The sequence below is a fragment of the Antechinus flavipes genome, chromosome 1 (genome assembly GCF_016432865.1).
Source record: "Antechinus flavipes isolate AdamAnt ecotype Samford, QLD, Australia chromosome 1, AdamAnt_v2, whole genome shotgun sequence".
NCBI lineage: Eukaryota > Metazoa > Chordata > Mammalia > Dasyuromorphia > Dasyuridae > Antechinus > Antechinus flavipes.
This window is the reverse complement of record NC_067398.1, coordinates 389,347,028-389,374,662: the sequence shown is the minus strand read 5'-3', so window position 1 is coordinate 389,374,662 and position 27,635 is coordinate 389,347,028. Positions and strand designations below refer to the sequence as shown.

The window sequence follows — 27,635 nt, the reverse complement described above, 5'->3', positions numbered from 1 at the left end:
CACAAAGTAGCCAATTAACAAATTTTTATATTTAATTAAAATACAGACTCAGAACCAGCAGAAAATTTTTAAAAAAATTTGTGATCTGCTGCTGTATTATGGCAATTGGGGTTAAGTGACTTGCTAGGGTCACACAATTAGGAATTGTTAAGTATGAGATCAAATTTGAACTCAGGTCCTCTTAACTTCAGGGTTGGTGCTCTATCCATAATCTATCATCACTAGCTGCCCCTAAGGTTTTTTTTTTTTTTTCCAGTGAACAAAATTTTGGTTTTATATTCTGTCTTGTTCCTAGGAATACTACGTAGCCATTTATTATGGTGATAATCTGATATTTTTAGAAATTGCTAGCTCTTCTTTCACTTAAACATTATGAAATTTATAATGTATGACAGTAAAGAACAGGAGAGATTTAAACAGGAGGAAAGAAAACTTGAGGTAAAAACTACAGCAATCTTCAAGTATTTGAAAGCTTTAACTGTAAATGAATAAATTAGAATACATCCTCCTGGTACCAGAGAATGAACTTGGCCAGAGTTTCAGAGATCATTCCATTTCAATAGTAAAGAAATAATTTTTACAATTAGAGCTAGCCATATTGGAATAGGCTGCCCTGAAAATGGTGTCTTCCCTCTTATTAGAGTTCTTCAAGTCTAGCTGATTGGCCACTTTTCAGGTTTGCTTTAGAGTGTTTTTCTTTTCAGGTATAGATTGAATTTAGTGGATTCTGAAGTCCTTTCAACTTTGAGATTCTGTGATAGGCGTTTCAGCAAAAAAACTTGCATTGCTTTTTAATGTTTCTTTCACCATTTGTTGGCTACCCTGATCAGCTTATGCTAAAACCTTGTCATTCTTTCAACACACACACACACTCTTAAATGCATATATTTACATATTATAGCTCTGTAAAAATTGAAATCTTACCTTTTGAAAGTATATTAAATATCTGGGAGTAAATGGTTTCATTAAATGGAAGACTGATTATACATGCTGACTGTAGCAGCCTAAAAGATAATTTCTACAAAGTAGAAAGTTCCTTCCTTCTTTCCAGGAGCATGATCCAAAATATGGACTTTTCTGTCATTGACAAATATTAGAAATCTTCTATGATAAGAGTTTATTTTTACCTACTGAGAAGAACACTCAAACCTATAGCCACTTTTTGAATAGGCTAGCACCAAGTAATTCATTAATAGAAAAATAGGCCCAGGTAATTTATTAAAAGAAAAAGAAAGATAACTAGAAAACTGCAAATTGATATAGCACTTGATCTCTAGTTGTCTTCATTCATTCTTCCTATTAGTCATTGTTCATTATGAATGAAAATTCAGGTGATGACTTTTATATTAGAAAATGGAAAAAAAAAACTATTGTTGAAAACATTCTACAGACAAGAAATCCTGCTCTAACATAATGGAGCAATGGCAAAGTAATATTTGAATATCATTATCTCATTAAGCTGTTTACAGTTATACCAACATTTATCCCTGAAAGGGGTGTGGAGGAGGGAAAAGGGGTACATAGATTCCTGTCTTGAATCATATTCAGACAAATCTAAACAGTCTAGGAGACTGTGGTCTTTTCTTTATGACTAGTACATTCTTAGGGACTTTAGTCAGAGGCATATTAAGAATTTGGGTTTTTGTGTCAGTTCTCTTTGCCCTAAACTTATATGAAACCTGCAAACTGAACATGAAAATGTTTTACGCTATTGTGTGGTTACATTTTTCACCCTGCAGCATACTGTTTTAAACAGTTGAGGTCTGATTTGTGAAGGCTATAACTTTTACTTAAGGCTGTTGTTTTAAATGATAATACTTTTTTTTCTGATGAAAACTTAGCTGGGAAAACAGATTCATATGAAGTTTACATACTTTAATATAAGGGAATGCATATTTTTTCAATATAGAATGAAGAGTTCCTTTAAAAATGGATTAGGGAGAGTGGACTATATTGCATTTTTATTTATAATCCAGACAAATTGCCAAAAGAAGTTATGATTTTTGGATAAGCATATATAACTTTTCCTTTTTCTTTATTCTTAAAGAATTATATGTGAAGAGATGATCAAGGTTTTCAGGAGCATTCAGACACCAGAAAAATATAATTGTGAGCATTATTTAAGTTGATTAAGAAAAGAAAAACATCTGTACTCCATCACTTGAATTTCCAATCATAATGCTAAAGGTGTACAATGAACAAACAATTAAATCAGACTTCTTAGTACAAAGCCTGAATTTAGTTAGTTTTGCATTCACTTCAGAAATGCCATTTTCTTGTACTTAAACAAGATCACACTGCTCATGTTCTGTCCAATTATTTGCAGGTACCATATGTTCTCAAGCATTTTGCATCTGTTTAGCTATTTCCCTCTTATTTCCACTTGGGATAGTGATCCTCCGAAGTTGATCTCCAAAGAGTATATGCTCTCTATCTCTTGTTATGGGACCAACACTTTAATCAATACTACAATTTCTGCTAGAAAATTCCTTGTGACTCTCCAGATCAAAGATTCTCTTTGCTATCCCCCCAACCACCCACATATTATCTTCTTCTTTTACAATCTGAGGTGCCATGAGGGCGGGCACTAGCTCAGTGTAGTATTCGTAACACCTCTTCTTAGAACCTGGCACACAATAGTAACTTAATAAACTCTATTTCCTTCCCTTCTTTTCCTTTCCTTCCTTCTTCCCTTTTCTCCCTTTCTTGACCTAACCTTCTCTTCTTTTCCTTCTCCTTTTCTTTTCTTCTTTTTCATTCTTCCTCTCTCTTATTCTTTCTTTTCTTTCTTTCACTCATTAACTTTTCCCACCATGCAAAACATTGTTGAAATCAATAACACATTTGATTTTTTTTATCTTGGTGTTTTTAAAATGTTGAGAAGAATGAGTGTATTTCAAAGTAGCTTTTGCTATAACACCCGAGAAGTCATATAAAAATATTGGACCCTGATAATTTATGAGACAAAAAAAAGTATATATAGAATCTTCTACCATTTAAAAACTACCATTGAGATAACTACACGGATGAGTGATGGTGCTAGAGTATGGTGTATTTCTGGGCTGTCAGAGAATTCTGGCTCCTGCAAGAGTTGTAACAGTGATCTAAAAAAGAAAAACATCTTCTGTCCCACCCTTGCCCTTTTCTCTTATAGATCCCCTAATTCTTCTGTTCAGACATTCATGTTTACCTTTAGGGTAGACATAAATAATGATGACTTTTGTGTACTTTCCAAATTCAAATAGACTTCTACTGCTGCTCTGGGGAAGAAAGATGAAAGGATTTCTCTCCACTTTAAAAAAAATAGAAGGCCTATATTTCAGCCAGTTTAGCAGTGGTATGTGTGTGGCAACAAGGGGAAAGAAAAAAGGTTTGGGCAGTTAAAAAAAAAAAAACTTTATTGTTCTAATGAAAAAGAGAGAGGGAAGATGATTTCTCTATCTACTTAAAAAAACCACAACATAATTGATCATATAACTGTTTCATATCTATGATCAGAGGGTGGAAGATTTTATCCAAAATTGAATTTTGCTATTTACAATGTCATATCTTAATTTGCCACTTACTGTTTAGAATCTGCTAAGTCATTTAATACTATTTGCCTCAATTTCCTCAACTATGAAATGATCTGGAACAGGAAATAGCAAACCATTCCACTATCTTTGTCAGTATCTTTGGCTAACAAAGGATTATTTCAAAACTCACCAATTAAGTGAATGGTGAAGAATTATTTATAAATAGGCCAACTATATATACATGTTCATTGGTGCTTTAAAAATACTTGAACATAATTTGTTCTTTTAAGCAATATAAGTAATTGATATATTCAAGCAATTCATGTATTTTATTTCTTTCATAACCTGGTCTACAATTTTTAATTTACTTAGCAAATATTTTGAAAACTATACGATTCTAAAATCAAAAGTCCTATAATATAAAATATCTGGAAGTCTAACTGCCAAGACAAAGCCAGGAACTGTATGAACATAATTACAAAATACCTTTCACACAAATAAAATTAGATCTGAACTGGAAGAATATCAATTGCTCATGGTGAGATGTAGAAGGTCACAGATAGTAGGGGAACTCTGGGTGAGGTATAAGACCTTTCAGCCCACAGGGAACCTGCTTACAATGTCTGGTTCAGCTTCCCATCTCCCTTAAGGGCTCTCAGCTTTTCTGAAAAGTCAAGAAGCGGTGATAACCTGTGTTGTGATTGAAGCAGAGTCAGATCAGGTAGCAAACAATGATAGTAGGTGGCAAACTACATACAAGAGCAAGTTGTGCAAACTACATATAAGGGCAAGTTGTTTGTGGTCCCACATGGGCAGTGTTGTTTTGGTTACATAGGGGTATTAGAGTATATAAGGGCAAAAGAACTTGGAATAAATGGACTTCTTAATTTTTCATCATCCCATTTTCATTTTTTAATTTACTTACTAATGTGTTTTAAAAACACCAAGATATTTGATTGATAATTATTGATTTCAACAAGCAAGGGATAGTCTACCTGTCAGATCTGTGGAGAAGAAAGCAACTTATGGCCAAAGGAAAACTAGACAACATTATGGAATGAAAGGTGTTTAATTTTGATTATATTAAATTAAATAGTTTTTGTACAAAGAAAACTAATGCAGGCAAGATAAGAGGAAAAACATAAATCTAGGAAACAATTTTTATAGCCAGTGTTTCTGATAAAGGTCTCATTTCTAAAATATAGAGAGAATTGAATCAAACTTGTAAGAATACAAGCCATTCCCCAATTGATAAATGGTCAAAGAATATGAATAGACAATTCTCAGATGAAGAAATCAAAGTCATTTTAGTCATATGAAAAAATTCTCTAAATCACTATGATTAGAGAAATGAAAATTAAGACAACTCTGAGGTACCACTACATACCTCTCATTGGTTAAGATGACAAGAAAAGATAATAATAAATATTGCAGGGGATGTAGGAAAACTGATTAATGCATTATTGATAGAGTTGTGAATGATCCAATCATTCTAGAGACTAATTTGGATCTATGCCCAAATAGCTATAAAACTGTGCATATCCTTTTATCCAGCATTGTCTGGGTCTGCATACCCTAGAAATCATAAAAGAAGAGGAAAGACCCACATGTGCAAAAATGTTTTCAACAGCTCTTTTTGTAGTGGCAGGGAACTGGAAAGTTGTGGATTTGGATGAGTGGATACCTCTCAGTTAGGAAATGGATGAATAAGATATATAATGGAATATTATTGGTCTATAAGAAATAAGCTGATTTCAGAAAAGACTAGAAAGACTGACACGTATTAATGCTGAGTTAAGTAAGCAGAATCAAGGGAACAATGTACATAGTAATAGCAAGATTGTGTAATGATCAACTGTGATAGTCTTGGCTCTTCTCAGCTAGGTAAATTCAAGGAAATTACAATAGACTTGGGAGGGAAAATGCCATCTGCATCCAGAAAGAGAATTATGAAGATTGAATGTGAATTGAAGCATAGTATTTGTACTTAATTTTATTTGGTTATTTGGTTACTTTTTCTTTCTCATAGATTTTCCCATTTTTAGTTTTCTTTTTTTTTGTACAACATAATTAATATGGAAATATATTCAAAAAGATTGTATATGTTTAGTCTATATCAGGTTGCTTGCTTTCTTGGGAAGAAGTGTTAAGGTTGTTAAGAGAGAGTTAAGGGAAGGAGAAAAATTTGCAACATAAAATCTTACAAAAATGATTGTTGATAATTAAAAAAAAAAAAAAAAAACCAGAGGTCCTGATTTCAAACCCAATTCTGTTGTTTATACCACCTTGAAAAAGACATAAATTGCGGGTTTGTTTCTTCCTCTGTGAAATGAGGGGGGTAGAATTAATTTCTCTTTTAAATATTATTTATTATATACTTCAACAACAATACTGTATGAAGATGTATTCTGATGGAAATGGATATCTTCGACAAAGAGAAGATCTAATTCAGTACCAGTTGATAAATGATGAACAGAATCAGCTATACCCAGAGAAGGAACACTGGGAAATGAGGGTGAACTGTTTGCCTTTTTGTTTTTCTTCCCAATTTTTTTTCCCTTCTGAATTCAATTCTTTTTGTGCAACAAAAGAATTATACGATTCTGCACATACATATTGTATCTAGGATATATATATATAATATATAATTAATAATAATAATAATAAATAATGATATATTATTATATAATATATAATTAATGATATAATTAATAATAATACATAATTAATAAATAATAATAATATATAGGAATATAATATATAATTTTATAACATTTAACATGTATAAGACTGCCTGCCCTCTAGGGGAGGGGGTGGAGGGAAGGAAGGGAAAAGTTGGAACAGATGTGAGTGCAAGGGATAATGTAAAAAATTACACATGCATATGTTCTGTCAATAAAAGTTATAATAATAAAAAATTATTATTTATTATTATTTAAAATCAGAAAGAGTACTGATGCTTATCCCTAATGTTTTTTCTCATTTATCTTCTACATATGTTATTTGTACAGTTTTTTTTATATGTTTTTCTCTTTGCATTTAACTGTGAGTTCCTTGAGAGCAGAGGTTATTTTTATCACTTTGTATCTTCATATTGGTGCATAGTAGGCAATTAATAAATATTTGCTGACTTGATATGACTTGTGGCATGGAGGTCTCTTCTAATTATAGCTCTCTGGTCCCATTATCTTACTTTAAGATTTATGAAATACCTTCCTTATATCTCTGTATGAGGTAGATAGTTTGAGTATTATTCTTATTATCCCGAAGTAACATATTCATTTAAATTCAACAGTCATTTTGGGCAAGGCACTATGTTTGGCTCTAAGCATACAAAATCAAAATAAAAACCATTGCTAACCTCAGAGAGTTTGCATTCTCCTGTGTGTAAATATGCAAGATAATTTGTGCAAAGAAGAAGCCTGAATAATCTGAGGATTCAACAAAACCTTATTTTAGGATGGCAAGGATACCAGACTTGAGAGAATGCTAAGGCTTCAAATGGGGAGGGGAAAAGCTAGTGTATATTGGATAGCTTGGGAAGGCAGTACAATGGCCTGGTAAGGAAATAAGGGAAAAAACGGAAACCGAGTTTGGACAAGAGCCAGTTGTTTACTTTGGTTGGAACAGAGAAGGTTTATGAGGAAACTGAGGCCCAAAGAGACTAATTGACTTGCTCTAAGTTTGGGAGCCAGTATTTAGGTGTCTTAGGTCCAAATCTTGTACACTTTATACTACTAAGATCATATTACTACTACAAATTTTTATCAGTTTCCAATTTTCATCAATTTATATGAATAAGTATTTTGTTTTTGTTGCTTTTCTAATTTATGTTTTTTCTTAAATATGTGGAACTACCTGGACATGTACTATTTATTAGAAGAAAATAGTTATCCTAGATAAGTGAATTAAAAAATGAAAATGGGATGATGAAAAATTAAGAATATTTACCTAAACTGATTGAACAGACTCAGGCTCAATGCTAACTTTTTTTATAAGGAGAATTTAGGTAAAGAAATTTTATCTATCATCTTAAGACAACATGGACCTATACTTTTAGTTATCACAAGATGGGTTACCCTAGACATTTAAATTGGTGCTAAAATTTTATTCTTGTCTCTTAACTTTCAAACTTTTCCATGTAGGGATATCTGGAGCTTCAGAAATAAGCCAACTGAGCCATAATTGTTTCTTGTTTTGTTTGGCTCATTAAACAACTTTTCTAACTTGGCTTCCCTTCCAGATATCATATCTTCATACAGCTGCTCATGTGTCTTTTAAGTTGTCTGGGATTTTTTCTATACGTGAAAAATGTTCCTTTAAAAAAAGTGTTATCTTTCATGGGGGAGATATGGTTAGGCATATGCTTTAGAATTTTATACAGCGCTCATCATTAGCACACCTAGCTTATTATACAGTTCCAAATCAAATTAAAACAATTCTCAACTCATGAGTCATAGCTCTAGTTGTCCAAAAATATTTCTTTAAAAATCTGGAGATTACCAGCACCTTTAAGACAGATCTTTGGCTTCTGATACTAACTAGATAAATGTTATAATTTCTTTCTGGTTTTCTTGTCATTAGCAGTGGCTAATGGGTAATAGGATGGGCATTTAATGCTAACAGGTGGTAAGGATGCTGTAAGCAAACTTGTGATCTATACTTTGTGTGTGTGTGTGTGTGTGTGTGTGTGTATCTGAGAAAGAGATGAGAAAAAAATGAGAGAGACAATAGAGAGAGCCACAGAGGTAGAGAAGCAGAGACAGAGAGACAGAGTGGGGTCAGAAAGGGAGAAGGGAAAGAGGGAAGGAGGGAGGGAAGGAGGAAAACAGAGAAGGCAGAAAAGAAGGAGGGAGGGGGAGAGAGGTGGAGAGAGAGACAGAGAGAGAAAATTTTAAGTAACATTGGAAAGGCTAAAGTAGGAAAATTTAGAGATCATTATTTGTTATCCTTGATAAAGTTACTCTTTTATAAGATGGCTAAAGTTCAAAATAACTAACAATTACTTTTCATGGAAGCTGTACTTGGATAAATAAATCTTTTATATTTCTCCCTATATCTCCTATTTCTAAAAATAATTCAAATTAATACAGGATATTTCAAAAGTAAATGCAATTTCAAGTTATTAATGATTAAAACTACAATAACACTTCTGGTTCACCATATTGCCTTTCAGAGTTCAGTGTTTGCACACACACATACATACATACACACACACACATTTATACACATTGACCTGTATATAAATATGCAATTTGTGGAAGGAAGTCCCTTCTACACACACACACACACACACACACACACACACACACACAAACATACATACATATACACGCACTCTGTATAATGAGTATATACACACACACACACACATATATATATATAATTATATGCACATATACATTTTGCATAGCCTTTCAGGATTTGCCAAGTTTTACATGTGTGTATATATTTTACATATACATATATGAACATGTATATGTAAATTTTAACTATATATTCTTGTGAGGTGGTCATGATCATCCAAATTTAATAGATATGGAAATTGTGGTTCAAAAAATAGAGACTTGATAATAGTTACATAGCTAGGAAATATCTTAGATGAGCTTCAAACTTCCTAGCTCTTCAGCCAGCAAATTATCTACTCTATCTTATCTTCCTATAGAATTTTGAAAACTATACATTTATATTCAGAATGATGCACCTGAGGCAATCCAGAAATTCCAAGTCTCAAAAAATAGCTACCAAGGAATGAAAATTCACTAATATCCTTTACGAAGGTTTTAAACAATAAAGTCAATACAATTGTTGGCTAACCTGAATCTGAAAACCCAACTTATTAAAACACTCCATTCTTCAAGTATTCTAATTGAATTTAATATGATAGAAAGGAATCATTTTTACTTTTCCCTTCACTTTTGCTATAAGGGGTATGAGTGAAATAACATTGGTCCTAAGGTGGTATAGTGAATAGAATGTTTGGCATAGAGTCAATATATGAAAATGCTGGAGGCATCATTGATTAGAACTAAAGAAGACAGCTGATGGGCATATTAGATGTCTTTAAATATTTGAGGAATTCTTATGAAAGAATGTGAACTTTTTCATAGTTCACTAGAACTATAAGTTGTAGGAATACAGATTTTCAGATCAATATAAAAAAGGATTTCCCAACAATTAAAGCTAAGTGGAGATAATATGGTCTTCTCTTGAGATGAGATCCTCTTCAGAAGCATGTCTTAAGCAGAACTTAGATGGTAAATTGTTAAGAATATTGCAGAGAAGATCTTGCATTGAGTCGACATTGCTTGTTTGATTCTTCATGGCCCCATTTTTGTTGTTGTTGTTGTTTTGCAAAGATAGTGGAGTGGTTTGCTACTTCCTTCTACAACTCATTTTACGATGAGGATGCTCTCACCTCTGAGAATGATTCTGTGTCAGATTCAGAGTATAGCTGAGGCAGGGCAAGGGGTTTGATTCAAAATGCTAGTGTTTATAGGGTGCTAATAGTAGTGCAAAAACATCTGAGCTTAGCAGCTAATCAGCAAGAAAAATCAATTAAAATTGGAGGCAACAAAATTAGTTCGTGCTCCTTCCTGTTCCTACAGGTTGCCACATGCCCTTTTATGTACCCTGGAGTCTTGAATAGTAACTAGTGTCCTGAGACTTCTCTCTCTTTCTCCTCAGTAAATGTGAAGATGATTTTGTGCTGCTTGGCCCAGTGTGTTTTGTTAAGCTTTGTTCCAGACACAGAAAATGCTAATAATGACTAGAATCTCTCCTTATTTCTTCAAGATTATTGTAAGCAGTAAGGGAAATAATGGCTATGAAAGGACTTTCTAAATTATAAGCATTATTAAAATATATTATTGTTATTATACCTAGTGAACTTTTACCTCAACGCCTAGAGATATGCCTATATGTCATTCTGATGACTAAAATCTTAGACATAGGTCATGAGAGAAATATAGCTATTTTTGAACTACATGCCTAAGTTGAAAGAAAGTGTTCATTCACACCAACACTTGTTCATATCTCCAATTCTGATCTAGTAGAATATTTTAAAAAGAAAAAAAAATCATAGCTTAACATTTGGAACGCATTTCCTCTCTGTAGTACTTATATACATCATTCAGACAGATATGTTACTAGTGTTTATAATATAAAATGTAGCAAAATGGATAGTTATTCTAGCCAAATCATAGCAGAATCATTCCACTTAGCTGAGTTGAGCAACATAAAGGAAAGAAATATTATTGTGATTTATGGCTCATGGTTCAAAAGCAAGTGATAAAACTGCCTGATTCGTGCTGAAATCCAGGTTGGAGCCTTGGTGTGCCAATGGAATAGCTGCACGGTGTGTCTGCCTCAAGCTCAGTGTGAAGGTACGCCTTGATGTGGGGGAGGAGTAGAGGAAATCAAAGATTTCTGGCTCATCTCCATCCCATAGGAGTAAATAGGAATTGCTGACGCCTCATTATTTAGCCATGATGCTCCTGCTGGCAAAAGAGTTTCAGACATTTTAGAATCATCTTCATCTCACAACAGAACTCCTGAACTCAAAACATTCTGCACCCTGCAGAGATTTATGACTTCAGGGGATTTCATTAGTCTAATGACCCCACATTTTGACAGTAATCCAACATTGTGAGCCTTCCACAATACATGCATGCCTTTGGTTGCTGACAGAAAGAGCTTGGGGGGTTTTGAAAAGCACCACAGAAGTTTTGTTTTTCATTTAAATTTTAAAAAGAAAATGCTAGAGCTTTAGGTATTTTAAAGGTCCCATGGCACTAGCCACCCCATGCCTTGGAGATCTAAGGCATAAATATGAAACAGTTCGGAATCATGCCCTTTAGAAATTAGCAAGTGCACCAACTTTTCTGCAGGGTGATCTATTCATCTGCAACCCACTGAGCCCTAGCTAAGTCATAAAATTACTTAGAATAGGATGACAGACCACTGACAGTTTTGGAGATTAGCCACAGGAGCCTCCAAGGAGAGTTATTCTAATGAAATAGTCACAATTTCATTGTTTCCTAATGAAACTTTTGGTTTTCTGCCCAATGAATGGGCAACTGAAAAGCTTTGTCAGCAGTGTACATAAGGCTATGGTTAATCACTAATTCACAGAAAAAAAGGAAACAATTTAAAAATTATCTTCAGGAAATTTGATTTCCCTAATAAAATAGCTAAATCCAAAGGCAACTTGTAAATATTGACATATTTAAATCCTTGGTTTTATTATGTAAAATTGACTTGTTTAATTAATCTTTTTTGATTGTATTGACTAATCATAATACATTTCAGTCTATCTTTTCATAGAACAATGCTTTTCCTTTTCCTTATTCTCCTGTTCCATATCCAGTGATTTGATGTGTTCAAAAGAAGAAGATAGTAGATTAGAAGCTATGCTAAAGAATTTATTATTTCTATTACAATCTAATTGTCTATCTTCCAAATTTTAGGTCAGTGGTCTGGACCACGTGAAGGTATGTATTTTAAGGTGTTCTCTTAGCTATGGATAATAGTAAAGAGAAATTTGGACTTGGAGATATATCATCTTTAGCTATGTGATTTTTAGCAGGGCATTTAACTTATGAACCTCAGTTTCCTTATCAATATTCAACCAATTAGCAAACATTTATTAAATACCTACTATGTGTCAGATACTGACCCAGATAGTGAAGAAACAAAGACAAAGGTAAAATAAGTGCTACCTTCAAGAAGATTACAATCTAGTTGGGGAAGACAAATGTACCTATATCTACCATCTATACATTTATATCTCTCTTGATTACAGTACAATTTTAGTAGGAAAATCTAGGGGCTGAGGACATCAGGACAGATTTCAAGTAGAAGATGATCCCTGCGAGTGCCTTGAAAGAAATTAAATATTCTAAAAAGTGAAATTTAAGAAGAAAAATATTCTGGGAATGAGGGGCAATTACTGTAAAGACACAAAGAGATAACATACTATATATGAGTATTATTAAAGATAATGTCTCTGGATTAGAGTTATATATGAAAGGAAATAAAGCATGATAAGGCTGGAAAAAATTTAAAGAGATTTGTAGCATTTTAAATATAAAAGATTTTTATATTTAATTTTGGGACAACTGGAATTTATTGAATAAGGGAGTGATTTATGTTTTAGAAAAATTACTCTATTATCTATGTGGAGGATGAAGTAGAAGGATTACCTTCCTTGAAGTCCTCAAAGGGTCCTCAAACTATGGCCCAAGGGCCAGATGCAGCAGCTGAGGACGTTTATCCCCCTCACCCAGGGCTATGAAGTTTCTTTATTTAAAGGTCCACAAAACAAAGTTTTTGTTTTTACTATAGTCCGGCCTTCCAACAGTCTGAGGGACAATGAACTGGCCCCCTATTTAAAAAGTTTGAGGACCCCTGTATAATGAACCATTCAGGGTTTTGTGATGATCAAATAAGAGAATAGTATAAATTTCCTTAAAACCATAATAAATTGGACAGTTATAAACTTACTGTTATGACTGGATAATAATCATATTTGATAATTTTCAGATTATTCTTCAAATGTGATGCTATATAGCTGTTCTAACTACTCAAAACCTGGCCTTTCTTCCTCAGGTTTATGATGGTTTTTCTCAGAGTACTATTTACTTAGTAAATTTGATTCTTCACTTACACAAATAAACAGTTTATAGTGAATTGTAGTATACTGATCAAGTCATTTGATATGGATATTCCAATGTTAGAAAGTCTCATTATAATGAGACACAGTGGAGTACACTATGAAAAAAAAGCAATAAAAATGATTGTATGGCTGACAGGAATGATTTAATAAGAAAATTAAGAACTGAATGCCTGTAGCTTCCCTAAAAATGCATGAGGGAAGTACCTTAGAACTCCTTAAAATCTTTCCTTGAGAAAATTATGAGTATTTGAATAAAGGAGAGTCAGTGAACATGATTTACTTAGATTTTCAAAAACCCTTTAAAAGATTAAAATTTTAACAATTAAAAGTAAATATCAACTAAAAGAATAAAACATTAACAATAATCAAAGACCTCCTTCCTTTCTTCTTTCCTTCTTCCTCTTCCCTCCAAATGATTCTTTGAGTCTTGTGGGAACATGCTATCATGAATAAAAAACTATTAAGAAAGAGATGGTCAGGTCCTTTCCTGGGTACAAAACTGTCTAAATAAATCTCTTGAGAACATAATTGTTATAAATGATATGGAAAATGGAAACACAAAAGGACTTTAAATATCCAGATAACATCATGATGAAAAACTGCTGATCTAATGGGACAAACTCCAAAAATATCTTACAAACATCTCAGAGCAGAACAGTGGCTAATGAGCTTCAAATGTAAGACAGGGTAGCTATGACAATGACAGAAACTAAATTTATAAAGTGATGAAATTTGACTGAGCTGTTAGGATTCAGCAAAGAAATCTTGGCTTCTTACCCAAAGTAGGCTCTCAATATTGAATTAAATCATTAAATCACATATTCCCAGGAGATATTTACTCAATATGCATTTACAATTTAAGTGGTTGATAAAAACCTTTGGCGTTACTATGAAGGAGCTCATAAATCAGAGGGAACAGTAAAATATGAAGTCGAGAAATCTAAAGAACTGGGTTTGAGTTTTGGTTCTCTTACCTACTAGTCACATCACTCTAACCCTCACTTTCCTCTTTTCTAAGATAGAAATAATAATAATAGACCATATTTTAAAAATATTTGATAGTTATAAAGTTTTTTCTGCAATCTCATCTATACACACACACACACACACACACACACACACACACACACACACACAAACCAAAAAAACCACCCTAAAGTGGATACAAATATCTTTTGTTTATTTAAAAAAAAAATAAATAAATGATATGACCAAAGTAACTAGAGCTAGAAACTGCCTTGAGAGAAGCACCTGAAATGACCAAGATAATGGAAAAGTTTTCATACAAATATTGAAAAAAAAAAGGCAAGGTTTTCCTAATTATTTACCAGAATATCAAAAGTAGGAAGCACTCTTTGAAGGACTTAGTATAAGAAAACATGAATCACTTTATATAATAGGTCATACATTTTTGAAACTTGCTTCACAATCTGAAAATAGATTTTGATACCTTCATAGAAACTGTGTTATATATAAAAGAATTGTTAAATGTATTTAAGGATTTAATCCCTCAAGGAGATTCTTCTATGGGACAACTAATTGGCCCTCTCAATCTGTTAATCAGTCACACGTTTTGCCTAGCAAGATGTAGGGTTTTCGTCAAATGTTAGGTACATGATACTAAAAAGAAGCATTTCTTGTTGAGTTTATATTCTGTTGTAAGAAGCAATAAGTACACATTTAATAAACGAAGTATATTTATGAGGTAATTTTGGAGGAGGGGTTGAGAAAAGTCACTAGCAGCTAGGGCTGATTAGAAAAGACCTAATTTGGTAGGTGGAACTCAAGTAGGGTTCTGATGAAAGATAGGAAGTCTTAAAATGTACAGGGGAGGACAGAGTACATTTCAAGCATAGAGTGCCACCGAGACAAAGGCACAATGATTTAATATCATGTATGGGAAATAATGACTAGTCAACTTTGATATAACACACTGTGCACAAAAGGGGAACTGTGATTAATAAACCTAAAAAGGGTAATGGAGATAGGCTATGATGGGATTTTAAATGATAAACAAAGAAATCTGTAGGAACCCATGTCAAAGGGAGAATATTGGGTTAGATTAGCCATTGTTTTGATCATGTATGGAATTTTTAACATTCATATGTTAATATGAGTATAAATAGGTCCAAGATACATTGTGAATTGAATTAATGCAAGAGGACAGATGATAGCTGGTGATAAAACAATGACAAGGAAAATTTGACTCAACATCAGGAAAATCATTCTGCTTTTGAAATCTAATAAAATTTCAAATGGTCTCATGTGAAAAGCAGTGAATTGACATATTTTAAACTGGACTCGACAAGACAGAAGAAGTATGCCCTAAAGAATAATACTGAACAGACAGGAAAGTAAAGAAATGACCTAATCAGTATTCTCTTCTCTCCTATCTGTGGATCTGTAACCAAAGGAAAGACTTAGACAGTTTGGGTAATATACACATAAGAAAACCCAAGGGCAGAGGAGAGCTTTGCCCTCCCCTACTGGGGTTGCTAGGGTCTTAGGTTTCTTTCTATTATAGTACTCATGGGAAAAATTTATTAGTGAGGAAGCATAGCTTTAAACATGAGAGAGAAAGAGAAAAACAATGCTTTTACTAAAAGAACTGAATGGCATAGTTCTTTCCACAACTTTTTTTGGGGGAGAGAGAGGATGAGTTAGGGAAATAACACTTTTGTGAACATGAGTTACTTTTCTTAACTCTATCTTCCCTTAGATCATGGGTTCTTAAGCAGGGTCTGTGAGCTTTTCTAAAAAAATATTTGATAACTATATATCAATATAATTCGTTTCCTTTGTAATCTTCTATATTTTTTCTTAAGCATTTAAAATATGATTAGGGTTCTATAGGCTTCAATTTATTTACAAAGGATTCTATGAGACAAAATTGTTTAAGAATTCCAGTCCTAGGCCATCTTATACCATTGCTTCTTAATATCCTCCTTGGCTTGGTACACTTAGATGAAACTATATAGGTATTTTATCCTTTGCTAATTGGCAAGTAATGGTGGATACCTCATTAATTTTAACCCTGTTAAATTAGAATTTGTCCCAGTCCTCATAGTATAAGAGAACAAGGTGGTATAAGAGAGCCAGCTGTGGTTGTACATTAACCTCTTGGTGTCCTAAGCAGTTTTATAAGTCTTAAGTTTCAGAGAAATTGCCAATCTGCATTGGAAGACAGAATTTTTCATCAGATATTATCCTATATAAATGTAATCACAAGGTTGGTCCCTATCCTATCTTTACCTAACCTCCTAGGATCAAATTTATATTTATACCAGCTCTATGGAAAACAATTGCCAGATGCATTGATGTATTTTTAAAAACCTGCTTAGAATACTTTTCTCTAAAATTTCTTATCTCTATACTCAGAATATCAGTAAGATAAAACCCCAATGATTCTTATACATTCATTAATGGTATACACTGACCCTATTTAACAATACTGTTCAAGTCACTATTTCTCAGGGGTATATGTACTTGAAAACCAAACTATTACATTCATCAAAGACTAATTAATAATTTAGATGGATTCTGTCTCATCACCTTGAAGAATTAGATTGTTTTTTAATATATGAAACATAACTAAATAAATGATATCAGGGACCAAAGTATATTGTTGGTTTAGTAAAAGACTAGATTAAGAAATATATAATATATTAATTTTATCATTATTATAAATAGAATAAATTATGGGTAGAAAAGTTATAGATTGAATAAATTATATTAAATGTTTCATTCAACCTCTTATTTATGATTTAATTCTATGCTGAGGGAATTTTAAGAAGTTACATTCATTTAGTCATTTTTACTTGGAAAGAAATTAAATATGCAATTGAGAGAGGGAAAGATGAGCAAAGTAATATAATCAGCCCCAGGAATGAGGCACAGACCTGACTTCTTTCTTCTCCACTTTTCTCTGACAGAATGATCATTTTACCAGATAATCACAGTTTCACATTCCTTCTCAGCAGACTATGAAGCAGATGACTTCAAAGTTTGGATCTCTAGTTCAAATCTTTTCCTAAACTCAGGATAAAGTATCCTGAACTACCTGCATTTATACAACACTTAAAATAGCCAGTAGAATGATCCCATGATAATGTGTTCTATTGCAATTCTCTTTTTGTTATAAAACTTCATGACTATCTATAGTAAAAAATGGCTATTGAGCCATATTCTCCTAGGTATATAAAAACCCATAGGGTTGCCTACATGTTTCCAGGTGCATAAACGTGTTGTAATAAGGGCATAAATTAGCAATATGTGCTTCACTATGCACATTGGGAAAACTTATGAACCCCATGCAAATCACTACTCAAAGTTATTGCACCCAAGTTACAGGACTTCCACCCTACATGGTAGTGAAAATTTATGCATTGGAATTCCTTGTACAAATTGTGAATATTCCCATATGGCAGTAGGCCTTAGTAGTTCACAGAGCCAGGATATAATTAGAAAGAAGTTGAACATTCACATTGCATACAAACATGGATATTTGTCCTATTAAATTAAACTAAACTAAACTAAACAAAGAAAACAGCAGTTATAATGAACTTAAAAGTCAAAAAGACCCAAAGAGAAAGGGGACTAGAGGAAACCATTTACTTAGGTCCCTTTGGGATACCATTTGAACAAAATAATGAACAGCAACAATTATCTACCTCCCTTCTATAATAAATAAATAAACAATAACTTAATATAAACTCCTCAGGTTTTCCTCTCATTATAAGACTTTAGGTACAAGACAATGGGAGTTAACACTTTATAAAAGGAGCTCTGGTTGTCTCTGTTCTGTGGGAGAAGGAAAAAGATAAGAGATCAGAAATAGCTAACAAGGGGCCTCTAATAGGAATGATGTTCATGAGCACTTTTTAGGGCTGGGTGCATTTGGTAACTATCATGGAAAGTACTTCTGATATCTATCCAACAAAACTTGCCAAATGGTCTTATCTTTGTTTTCTAAGAAACTTAGTCTGTCTTTTTAAACAATGCCTGTACGTTACATTTGGAACCAGCATTCATTTCATAATTTTTAATCTGTTTATTCTGAGCTAGATCTTATAATTTGCTATTTCTCATATTTTTACCTTAGCAGATGAAGTCAGGCATGGACCTTACCTGTATTCTGGGAGGGAACAGGTTAGAGGTTCCTTAGTTTGTTATGTCAGTGCATAAAGATCCTTGTGTACTTTAATAGTACCCTACAGTACCCTACAGATATAACAATACTGAAAAGGGAGAAGTTGGCCTATTTCTGTGAATCATATTTCTTTAGTTATATAGTGTAGTATAAAGACTAGTGAATTAGGAATCAAATAAATTGGGTTTCTGGTTCAATGCCCATGATCTTAGGGAAATCTCAATATTTCTGAGTTCCAGTTTTCTTCTCTATAAAATGAGGATAATGATACCTGCCCTATCTATTTTTCATATGAGAATCAAATGGGATATATTATATAAAATATTCTTTAAACAAAAAAAAATCCCAAATTTGTTACTTCATTGGTCCATGTCTAGAATTTCCAGCTACTCAATGAACATACTTGATGATAAGAATCATTTGCCATAAAACTTTTGCACAAGGCTTGAGGCCAGAAAAACTTTTAATAGGCAGGGTGATGAGGAAGAAAGAAACTTATAATTTGGTTAGGTAATGAGGGAGAACTGGCAAAAGGAAAGGGACTGTTACTTAACATTATGGACAGGGAAGATACAGTGTTCATAGGATTTATGTGAATACTGTAATTCAAATTGTTCCAGGGACATATTAGTTAAGAGGGGCATTATAAGCAATATTTGGATGGGATTGTGATGAAACTTTATCGCACATATCAAAGGAAAATTGACCATTAGTGCAAAGTAAACCACCTGTTTCTTAAAGATTGTCCTCTTAATGACTGCAAAGGAACACTGTTCTCAGGTCAAGAAGATTGTTGGAGTTTTATATTATTGCTTTGTTGTTATTGCTGTTGGTCAGGCCCACATTACTTGCTATATGCATGATTCTATGCAGATGCCTCCAAAGTTTGGATCTCTAGTTCAAATCTCTTCCCTGAACTCAAGTTTCACATTTCTAAGTGCGTGTTAGCAATCTTCCTCTTTATGTTCCAAATAACATATCAAACTCAATGTAATCAATGATGGAATTCATCTTCCTATAGTCATGGGAATGGAAAACTTTGAAAAGGGAGAGACTACAGAGAGAAAAGATGGTTCAGGTTGGTCCTCAAAATATGGGCATTAGGAAAAAAAGAACCAGTGAAGGTTTTGAGACATAGTTGTTAAAAGAGTAAAAGTATCAGAGTTAGGGAAACAGATAGAGGAGAGAGTAGAATCAAATATTAAAGAAAGCTTGATGAAAATGAGGACTGAGGAAAACAAAATAAAACAAACAAAACAATGGACTTGGCTATTAGATCATTGGTGAACTTGGACCAAATGGTTTCAGTAAAGAGAAGGAAAGAGAAGGCAGATTGCTGAAAGGTTCACTTGAGTGGCAAATAAGGGAATGAATGCAAAGAGCATAGATTGCACTTTCTAGAGTTTAATCAGTCAAGCATATGAATGAATTAGTAAACTAACTTGAAAAGTTATGTAAGATCATAAATATTGAGCTAAAAAGGACTTTAGAAACTTCTTAATTTCTTTTAAATCAGACCTTCATCACTTCATGCCTAAACTATCCTAATTATTTGTTGATTGGTCTCTGACTTGGTTCTTTATATTCTAGTTCATTAAGCTACTAAAATAACCTTCTTAAAGCTCAAGTTTGACCATGTCACTTCCCTTCCCTACCCCAGGTAGTGGATACCAGTGGTTCCTTATTAATTTTAGGATCTAATATAAAAATCTTCTGGTTTATAAAATCCTTCATATTCTAGCCCTTTCCTTGTTGTGAGGACCAAATAAGAGAACATTTTTTAAAATTCTGTCTACTTTAAAGCAAGTTATAAATACTAATTATTATTAAAAACAATAAATGTTATTGTTATTCCTAACTTTCTAGATTTTTTTTTATGTCTGAAACACTCCTTCCTCAAATATTCTTCATCTATTGACATTAGCTTTCTTCCTGTTACTTGGACATGATATGCCATTTCCCAACTCTAAGCATTTCCATTGGCTGTTCCCCCTCATACCTCTTCCTCTTTCCCTTATTTCTCTAGTTTCCTTCATATTTGAGCTAAAGATCCATATTAGTTCCTTCGCTCTGTTAATGACCGTCAGTTTATTCTGACATATTTTATTTGTAGCTCTTTGAGGATAGACACTGGATTTGTTTTTTGTTAGTTGGTTCTCTTTGTCTCTCTCTCTCTCTCTCCTTTCTTCCCTCCTTCCCTCCTTACCCCCCCCCCCCATTGTTTTTGATCTTCCTTAGTATCTTCAGAATTTAATACAGTGCCTAACACTTAGCAGACACTTAATAAACACTAGTTGACTAACAGGAAAACTTTTTATTCTTCAGTTTTTGCCTATTGGCATGTCAAAGTAAAAATGAAAAGAGTATAATTTTAAAATAGTTATCTTATTGACCTTATGAAAGCAGCTTTATTCATTTGAATTAAAGGGAAATCTCAAATCTCACTATTTGCATATTCATAACTCTTAATTTAAAGGCATGGATTACCTTGTAATACAGTGGAGTTTTTATTACTGGTATATTAATGCAGAGGAAAGATGATCATATAAGCAGAGATGTCAGAAGAGGCCTTCCTTCATTGGGTTTTAGATTAGACTATGGAGCAAATCACCTCTTATGTTTCTTCCCATTCTGTACAAAACTATAATTCTCAAAAAAATCAAGCCAAAAAAATACACACAAATCCAAAAAAATAAAAAACTTCCAAACTCCTAGTGTTCCATATCAGCCTATACTTTATAAATTTATTTCCATGTATACACACACATTTCCATGTATATACACACATGTATATATATATATATACATATATATGTATATATATATACACACATACATATATACATATAATTTTATGATACTTCAATATTACTTTATCTCATTAATTATGATATCTAAAACAAAAATGATATAAAGCAAGTGGAATAAACTACAGCAATTAGAGAAGTTACAAAGGAAAAAACATTCTGGTTATAGTATAGCTTTTATTCAGTTCCCTATTTATGGTTATTGTTATTTCTTTAAAATAATGATTTTCTGTAATTTGATCTATATATCTCTTGAAAAATTTTACAAAATTGCTTTTGCCTTTTCCTTTTTTTGAAAAAAATAATGGCATTCTTACTAATATCTCAAGCTGCAATATTTTATTTCCTATGGCATTCATTAAAAAAAAGTAAAAAAAAAAAAAAACTGGGCTCCTTACCTGGGAGGACAGGCTGGCATTTTACAAGGTATAATTCCTGTAACTGGTCGAGTTCTTGGATTGCAAAATGATGTGTTTACTTGAAGCCTCATGTCTCGATAACATCCTTCTTTTGTGGTCATCTGTCCTATGGACAAAGAGCAAAATAGATGATAAAGCACTATATAGATTTAGTGGGATATCTGCCAACTGTAACTACATCTTTATCTCTTCTTGAATACTTTCTGGTATTTAGTATGATTGTTATCACCTCCCCCACTTCCAGTATGTTTATTCTGCTATGTGATTACTGATCAGACAAAAACTATCAGAGATAGTTTTTAATTTCAAGACACTTTCTAGGGAGTAAGCTTGGGCTAGCTTTTGTAAAAAGCTCCAGATTTCCTGTATGTAAGGTGTGTTTCAATTCGAGTTTGAAATTATACTCTAAATAGAGATATAATGGAAAGTGATGGAAAGTATAAGTCAGAAAGAAAAAGTAAAGGAACAATGAAAATGACTTGCTGATTCCAAGTGGCAGGAATCTCTAGGAAATGCAAAGTGCCAAACCTCACTCAAGACCTGGCAAGTTCCAGGACTTGCTTCTTATATATGAATGTAATTTATACATTGAGCTTGCTAGTATTCTTTGAGAGACTGGAAATGAAAGGCCTATTCTAAGCCTCCTTCTTCCTCCCTAGAGGTATTTAAGATTTTAGCCATGAATTCTCAGTTGACTTGAAAATGAGCCAAATGGCCCCATATATTCAGGTTTGCACAACCAGAAACAAGTTGTGCAGGTGGCAATAGGAAATATTTGTTCAGATAAACTTAAAGAGGATTGAGACTGAGGAACTTTGGAAATTGGGGAAGCATAGGGATCTGCAGAAGGAGGAAAGCAGAGGCTTTCAACCTAGCATCCTTTTTAAAACCATGTTTTAAAAACTGTTTCCTTTTTAATTTTATATAATTTATTTTATGTATGATTCATAGAAAGGATCTGTAGGCATCTGAAGACTGGCAAAGGTGTCTGTGAATATGAAATAGGACAATATTGGTAAACTGCTTAACACAATGCTTAGTACTGGAATATACTAGGCACTTAATAAATTCTTGTTTCCTTCCTCCTTGCATGAGTGAGTTAAAAGGGCTAAAAATTCCTTAATTTAGACAAAAGAACACTGGATTTGGAATAAGAAGACTTGGAAGTAGGTGATAGTCCTAATTGCCTTTTTTTTTTTTTTTTTTTTTTTACTAACTATGGGTAACTGGGTAAGAGTAAATTTCCTCTCTTGAGATGTTTTCTAATCTATAAAGTGAAGATGGTACTTGTACTACTCACCTTAGAGGGTTGTGGTGGGTTTAACTGAGCAAATTGGTGCTTTTAGCACTTTGTGAGCAATTGAATACTTTATAGATGTCAACTTTTATTACATGATATTATGGAATTGAAAGGTGAGAGAAACATGCATTTGGGGAGAGAAAAAGGGAATTTTTAGTGTTAATTCATGTAACAAATTTCTAATTTTCAGTGTTTATTCCATTAAGAAACTGTTTTCTTTCAATTAACTATTTTTAAATGATTACTAATATATATAGTATCATTTGAAGGAGGATACCAAAGAACAATTCCACTAAAATATAGAACTTATATGTTTGTTATCTATGAAATGCATTAAGATTAAAAAAGCATTTTTCTACTTTTAGGATAAAATAGGATAAAATATCCAATAAAGGATACATACAATTGAGTTACCTATGCAGTTCCCCTTTTCCTTCTCCATATCTTAAACCAAGTTATACTGACATTTTGAAATTTACTAACACAGTTGAGTTCACATGCTCTGACAGATGATGAAAGGTTTGCTGACAAGGTAACTTAGTAAAAGAGTTTTAAAAACTCTTTTTTTTTTAAAGTTAAAAAAAGCTTTAAAAAAAGTTTAAAAACTTTTAAGTTTAAAGCTTATTGGAATTTAGTTTAAAGTTTAAAAATTTAAAAAAGTTTTAAAAAGTTTAAAAGTTTAAAAAAAGTTTTAAGTTTTTTTTTTTTTTAAAAAAAGAGAGCTGATTATAGATATCCAGCTCTTTCTCCCCTCCCTCTCAAATCGCAAAGACTAAATTCCAATAAGAAGTCAAGCTTTTTCTTCTTAAAAAACTAAAGTCTCTAAAATATACAATAGTGGTTCAGTTGAAAAGGGCTTTTGCTTTGTCAACAAAGAAGAAACAAATCAGAGGAAAAGATATTACAGAAAAGAACATGTTTTTACAATGTCCTAGTGGACTAGTATTCTTTCTCTCTGAGGGTCAAAGAAAGGAAGTAACTACATAAAATAGAACTATTTGGCTCAAGGGATCAGACATTCTATTTAATCTTAATTAGCTGCTTCAAAGTTGTGTTTTGATGAAACAGGAGAGGCTATCATAAAATCCTTTTACATAAACCCCTTTTTTCCAATTTTTTTTTGGTTCAATCTCCCTCTAATTTCTCCCTGCAAAGTAACTGGTATGTAAGAATTCACTTTCATCAATTTCTCCAATAAGACCATTTCTCCAATAAGCAGAGTCTTTTCTAGAGAAATAAAAAATTGTGACTTTTTTTTTTCTCCTAGAAATTTTTAGTTTTTGTTTTGACCAGGTCTTTGATTTCATCAATTTCAGCTTTGGGTAGAAACTTTATTGACCAATACAGATTAACTGTTTCTCTGCAATCATCTTAAAGAGTTGACTGGAACATTGAGAAGTTAAGTGACTTTTTCACAGAAGTGGGTCTTAAATTCAAGTCTTTCTGACACGTAGATAAACTCTCTTTCCATTTTGCCACATACCCTCTCAATTGTAATGTTAAGAGAATTGATTGAACACTTTGAGTTCCTTAAAGGCTGATGGTGGAATAGAAGTACAAGTCAATAAATTAAGAATACGCTTGTTATTTCCTATGTGAATTACTTGCAATTTTACAATTGGTATAAAGGGGAAAATTTACAAGTTTGCAGTATGAGTACTGTTGTTCTATCATAACAGTTTAGTATAATCAAGAGTGGGTGGAGCATTCAGTTTTTATGTTCCTTGAGAATTACATTTGGTCTTTTCACTTTTTTTGAAATAAAGTGCTGTTGTACTGTCATACATTAAATCAAAGTGGGATGACAGAAAGCATAATGGGCAGGAAAAAAACTACAATTGGAATAAGTGGAAGCAAAAATTTTACAAATATGACATCATTACTTATTATTTTTAAAAACAATAGTAAATTAATCATCATGATTTTCAATAATGACTGATAAGTCATTTTGAATGAGGAATTAGATATATTTCATTCATTCACTAATTTATTGACATTAAAAAATATTGTCATTACTATGTATAAACCCTTGCAGAAATATAGAAATCAATAAGGTTCCTGTTTTCCTAGAACTTATAGATTAGTAGAAAAAATAAAGTAAAAAAGATTAACAATTCAATTAGCAATAAGATCTGTAAATACTGTCAATATTTAAAGAATTTCAAAAGATACATTATACTTATATAACCAGTCCAATTTATTAGAAAAAACTTAAGATCACATTCATCTTTTCATGCATATATAGTCAAAAGATTTAGCATTATTATTCAACTACAGAAAGGTTAAAAGACTTGGAGTTTAGGCATAATCTAAAAAAATCACCCCTTTAAAAACTTGTTTGTTTATTTTTACTTTATCTACTTGTCTTGTTATTTTATTTAATTTATTTAATTTTACTTTACTTTTTAGCTGAGGAAATAGATCTTTCTGAAAAGCGCATACTAACTGATTTAACAAACATCTCTTTATTAGTGGACAACTTAAAGGATCACATTGTTCTGTATATTCTAGGCATTTATGTGATGCTAGTTAAATCATTCTTTATAATAAATATGAATGACATAGGTTAGTATTATTTTCTTTAGTTATAGTTGAGAGAACAGAGGCACAACTTAGTCACAATATATGGAGAATAAATGTCTGGTATGGAACTTAAGTAAATGTTTTCTGCTTGGTGACAGGAACTAAAGGTATGGCTATAAATAGGAGATGGGACAAATGATTTGTGATAGACCTCTTTTACAGGCATGTTTAGAAGTTTTTGTCTTTGGCATAGTAATTGTTTTGACTTAACCTAAACAGGAACAGATTCTGTAAAATTAAATCTTGGGAAAATACTAAAATGTTGGCTAATATCCACAGTGAGAAGAACAAATAACAATGTCATCTGCTTACACTTCAATTACAAAATCCAATTTTTGATTGTTTAAACTGCATGTCTTTATTAAAGGCATTACCATATTGAAATTTGGCTGAGTCTTGCCTTTTTCGAAGAAATTCAAAACTTGTGAACTTTAAAAATACGCATTAAATCAAAACACAGTTTTATGTATCAGTGGCCACTGATGATCTATAATAAAGATACAACTTCTTAGCTAAAATAAAAAAGGATTTACTTTTAGAAATTGATATGTAAATGGCATAATAACTAATTTGACAATTGTTCTTTCCTGTTATAGTTTGGCTTGAGAGCAGGCTTTACACATGGAAAACACTTGTTAAATCATCTACATATCATGAAAAATATTGTATTGTTTCTAAAAATCTTAGCTTGGGCAAAATTGAGTGGTGTCTCATTTTCTTAAGTTCAAAGCTTATTTCTGGTATTGTAGCAAAGGATAGAATATCTGATTATATACATGATCTGATTAAGTAACTGATCATACATCAATGTTACAAAGGACTTTGGCTAGCCTTTTTGATTTGATTATCTATATTATTAAAACTTTTCCCTTCTGATATTTACTATCTTTGTCACTTTAGGCAAGTTACTTAAACATCTATAGAGCTTTTATTATGCATTACAATGTGCTAGGTATTGTGATAAGTACTAGGAATATTAGGAAAGGCAAAAGCCAATCTTGCCTTCAGAGAGTGTATATTCTAATGAGAAATACAACATTTACTAGCTACATTCAACTCATACATAAGAGTAGATAGAAGATAATCTTAGAGGAGAATGCACTAGCCACTGGAGAAACAAGGAAAGGCCTCCCACAGAAAGTGCAATTTGTGTTGAGACTGGAGGAAAACCAGTTAAACTCTGACAGAAGTATGGAAGGAAAATATTCCAGGTATAGGATATCATTCGTGCTGAGGCAAGGAGATAAGAGATAGAGTCATGTGCAAATAATAACAAACTGACCAGTATGGCTGAAGTAAAGAGTGTATGAAGAGAGACAGAAATAGCAAAACATTCCAGTATCTTTGCTGAGAAAACTCTAAATGGGGTCACAAAGTGTCAGATATGACTGAAATGCCTGAGTGATAACAAAATTTAACAAGACTGAAAGCTATGAAGAAGCCAGGGTAAGAGGACTTTTAAATGTCAAAAGCACCCTTAATGGACCTCAGTTTCTTCATCTATAAGATGAGGTATTAGACTATATGGTCTTTGAAGTGCCTTCAAATGCAAGATAGAATTTCAGAAGCTGGAGAAAGCTAGATGTTGCTGAGCAATAGTATCAATATTTTGCATAAAGGGTTATATAATATATATAAAATTCACAATTATAAACTACATACAAACCTTTTGGAATAAAGCCATCAGGATCCTATCGGTACCAACACATAATACCTAAATATCTACCATGTTCAAGGATGCAAATTAGGTGCTAAGTATCCAAAGAGGTCAAAGGAATCATCTCTAAAAATCAAGAGATTTACTACCTACTGATGAGATAGAATGGATATATATATATATATACACACACACACACACATACACACAAAGACTTTTTTAAAAGTACAAAGTAATGTATGTGAAAAGGCAAATATTCTACCTTTCTTCCTTCTACCAAGGCCTAGAATCCCTCAAAAGTCACTCAGGGCATGCATATTTAAGGTAACAATCTCTGTATCTCTCTAATATCAAAGAGATAGACATATTGTTATTATTATTTTTATTTAATAATAGAATTTATATAATGAGTTAAGGTTTACAAAGTTATCCAAATATAGCCCTTGGAGGTAGGTGCTATTATCCTCATTATAAGGGCTAAGGAAATGGAAAGTGTGAAAGTTTAAATGATTTACTTAGGCACATAGGG

General features: G+C 32.5%; 1 protein-coding gene across 1 annotated transcript in view; it reads right to left on the bottom strand.

The window, feature by feature from the left end:
• ADAMTS16 (ADAM metallopeptidase with thrombospondin type 1 motif 16) overlaps positions 1-27,635 on the bottom strand; it is a 215,537-nt gene that overhangs the window by 51,500 nt on the left and 136,402 nt on the right. The window contains exon 18 of the mRNA XM_051973434.1: positions 21,546-21,672. Coding sequence (XP_051829394.1) covers positions 21,546-21,672 — 127 coding nt within the window. The remainder of the gene's footprint in view (positions 1-21,545; positions 21,673-27,635) is intronic.